Below are 2,854 nucleotides of genomic sequence, written 5' to 3' on the forward strand. Positions count from 1 at the left end.
GGTCATTGTCGAGAATAGCAAACTCGTCCTCACACTTCCTGATGAACTCCTCCTTCTTTTGAATGTCCTTGGCCGTTCTTGATCAGCTGCTTCGACTGCTCGGCACCCTTGGCAGCTTCGGCAGCCTTCTCCTTCCGCTCCCTCTCTTCCTTGCGTTTACGCTGGCGCTCGAGAGTGCGGTCGTTCGGTCGGCGTCCGTTCCTGCGCTTCTGCGCGTCTTCTTTCCGAGTCGGAGCCGTCTCCATCCTTGGTCGGAGTGTCAGCCTTGGCCGGAGAGTCCACATCAGTCGTAGCAGCTTTTGCATCCTCCTCCGCCTTGGCAGGGTCCTGCGGCGTCTCCTCGGGCAAGAGAGCCTTTCGTTGGTCGTTCAGCACCTTCAGCTCCTCGACACTGTCTCCGGTCAGTACGAATCTCTTGCTGTCACGGCAATGGTACTCACGCTTGTTTCCTCTGCCTCTGCCACTCAATCTTCTCCTTCCGGTAGCCCGTCATCGTCTCGCTGCAGTCCTCCATGTACGCGCGAATAGCCTTTGTGCGCATAGTGAGCATGCAGATAATCTGCAGGGCTTGTACCCGGTAATTGACGTCGAGATTCGCATAGGCTCGTAGGACCGTTTCTTGTGTCGGGTCCACGGATCGGGGGACAAGTTGCTCAAGCAGCTCTTCGCACGACTTCTCCAACCGCGGTTCCTTGGACAGTTGGTGCAAAAGCCCAACCATGATCATCTCCCAGCCGCCGTCTTTGAAGTCGCGCTTTCGCAGGTGGTCGATCCACTCGTACTCCTCCAAGAGGTCTTGGGCGCGGTGTTTGACCTCTGGTTCTGCTGCCTCAGCCTCGGCTGCCTTGAGCTCGGCAGCCAGCCGTTCGGCCTCGGCCTTGGCCAAGCTACTCCGGGTGGCGCGCGCCGGTGGCCTCTCCGCTTCGGGGGTGGGCGACCTTGCCTCTTCTTCCTCCTCTTCCTCATCCTCGTCATCCTCGTCCTCCACCTCAGGCAGCGGCACGTTGACCTTGCCACCATCGGCCTCCGAAGACACAAGCATCTTGAGGACGGAGCAGTGGATCTCCTCAAACAGTTGAACAGTCGTCTCTTCGGATGCGACGCACATGGCTTCGACGAAATCATCAAAGGTGAAGGAGTCGAGCTTGAAGATCTCACAGTACACGTTGAGCGTGTCCCACGTTTCCAGCAGGGGTCCGACCGACGACATGGAGATTCGGTCTCGGTAGTCCTTGGGAGATTCGTCGCTGCCGTTTGCTGTTGGAACCGACTCGCTCGGCGGGTCCTTGCACATGAACTTGATGGGTGGCCTGATTTTGTCGTCGCGCGGCTCGAGCGCGAGATCCTCAATGGGATACTTTGGTGGCGGTGGAGGTGGCGGTGGTAGGGCGGCTGCCATGTGATGCGGCAAGGCGTCGTTTTGGCGAAAGTTGGGGAGCTGAAAGGGGTTGCCGGATGAGTGGGCGTGAAAGACGCCCGCCTCGGGAGCAGGTCGTTTCGGGTCGTTGAGGTAATGTCCAGAGAGGTTTTGATGTGGGTGTTGCAGCTTGCCCTTTTGCGTCTTGGGCATGGGCTTGAGCTCTGGCAAACGGGCAGGTCCCGAGGGTGAGGATCCATTGGCGTTGGCGCCGTTTTGGTCGTGAGGGAGAGAGGCGCGCTTCTGGGCCTGGTGCATCTTCCTCTCGAGGAGCTTGTTGTCGTAGAGCAGATGCGCGGGGATGCGCGTGTCGATGTGGTATTCCTGGGCGTAGTCGTGGTTCACGAGCCAAGGAGCGCCATTCCAGGCCTCGCGAGTGACGGTCCGCTTGATGAAAGACCGCAGGACAGCCTTGGTGAAGATCTTGCGATCGCGGAATATGTGGCTGTCGTCGACGACGGCCTCGGCATCCTCGCGGTCGTCAATGCTGACAAAGTATTTTGTGCTTGGCGGCCTGATGGTGCCGTCGGGAAGGACCTTGTGGCCAAAGCGTGTCTTCTCGCGAACGCTTCCTTGTAACCTCTCGCCGTTGGTGAGCTTGACGGTCACGGCCTCACCGGGGTAGTAGTCGGAACGGAAGTCCTCAAAGACCATGTCGACGAGCGTATCAATGCGGGAGACGGTCTGGAACTGGACGCGGCGGAGGACGGGGCCCTTGAGTGCTTCAGGGAAAGCTTGCTCTACTTCCTCGGCGCCGGCGGTCTGGGGGAGAGAAAAGTGGTCAGGTACGCAATGTCAGAGGAGGGTCGGGAGGAGAACGCATGCTAACCTCGCTCTTCAGAGCTTCGAAGAAGGTCAAGCCCGAATGTCCACTAATCTGGCAGTTGAAACGTCGCTAAACACAGAGCTTGGGTGAGTATGGGTGTCGCGACAGAAGTTGCCCCACTCGACCGAGTTCGCTCTTACCTGCTTGTAGAAATCCATCCTAAGAGGTGTCAGCGGAGGGCTCATTGAACATAATGAGGGTTGGGGGAAAAGGCTGGGGAGGAGTTCAGCCTACCTGGCCAAGTAGTCTTCATATTGACCAAAGACTTCTCCCGTTTGAGGAATGTGCCAAACCTAGAAGAAAGCTTGGTTAGCGTCGGCGCTTGAGGGAAAGAGAGGGGAGGGGGGGGGGGGGGGACGGTTAGTTGCGAACCTCTGCATTGTCGTCCTTGATGTCGGCTGGAGGTAAAAAGCGAACAGGCTTTCGCTTGAAAAGAACCTACGAGTTGCATGTCAGCGCCATGCGGATCCAGATGAGTTTGTTTGTATTTGTTGGTCAGAGTATACCATGGTGGCTGTGGCTTTGCTACAATTGCATCGTCTGGCCCGAGGGTTGGCAGGGTGGACCGGGATACCGTGATGCAAGGCTGAAAAGTAGCCTGCCCTCGTATG

At 57.9% G+C, this 2,854-nt stretch overlaps 1 protein-coding gene across 1 annotated transcript; it reads right to left on the reverse strand.

Annotated features, from left to right (window-relative positions):
• Positions 1 to 156: 156 nt before the first annotated feature.
• VDAG_03720 (DDT domain-containing protein) lies at positions 157 to 2,752 on the reverse strand (the record flags this gene model as incomplete). Its single annotated transcript, XM_009653804.1, has 7 exons — positions 157 to 391; positions 441 to 2,179; positions 2,247 to 2,312; positions 2,384 to 2,402; positions 2,478 to 2,536; positions 2,616 to 2,681; positions 2,750 to 2,752. 7 exons carry the CDS (start codon positions 2,750 to 2,752, stop codon positions 157 to 159), a joined length of 2,187 nt encoding a protein of 728 aa, XP_009652099.1.
• Positions 2,753 to 2,854: the final 102 nt, after the last annotated feature.

Source organism: Verticillium dahliae, genomic scaffold, assembly GCF_000150675.1.
Source record: "Verticillium dahliae VdLs.17 supercont1.6 genomic scaffold, whole genome shotgun sequence".
NCBI lineage: Eukaryota > Fungi > Ascomycota > Sordariomycetes > Glomerellales > Plectosphaerellaceae > Verticillium > Verticillium dahliae.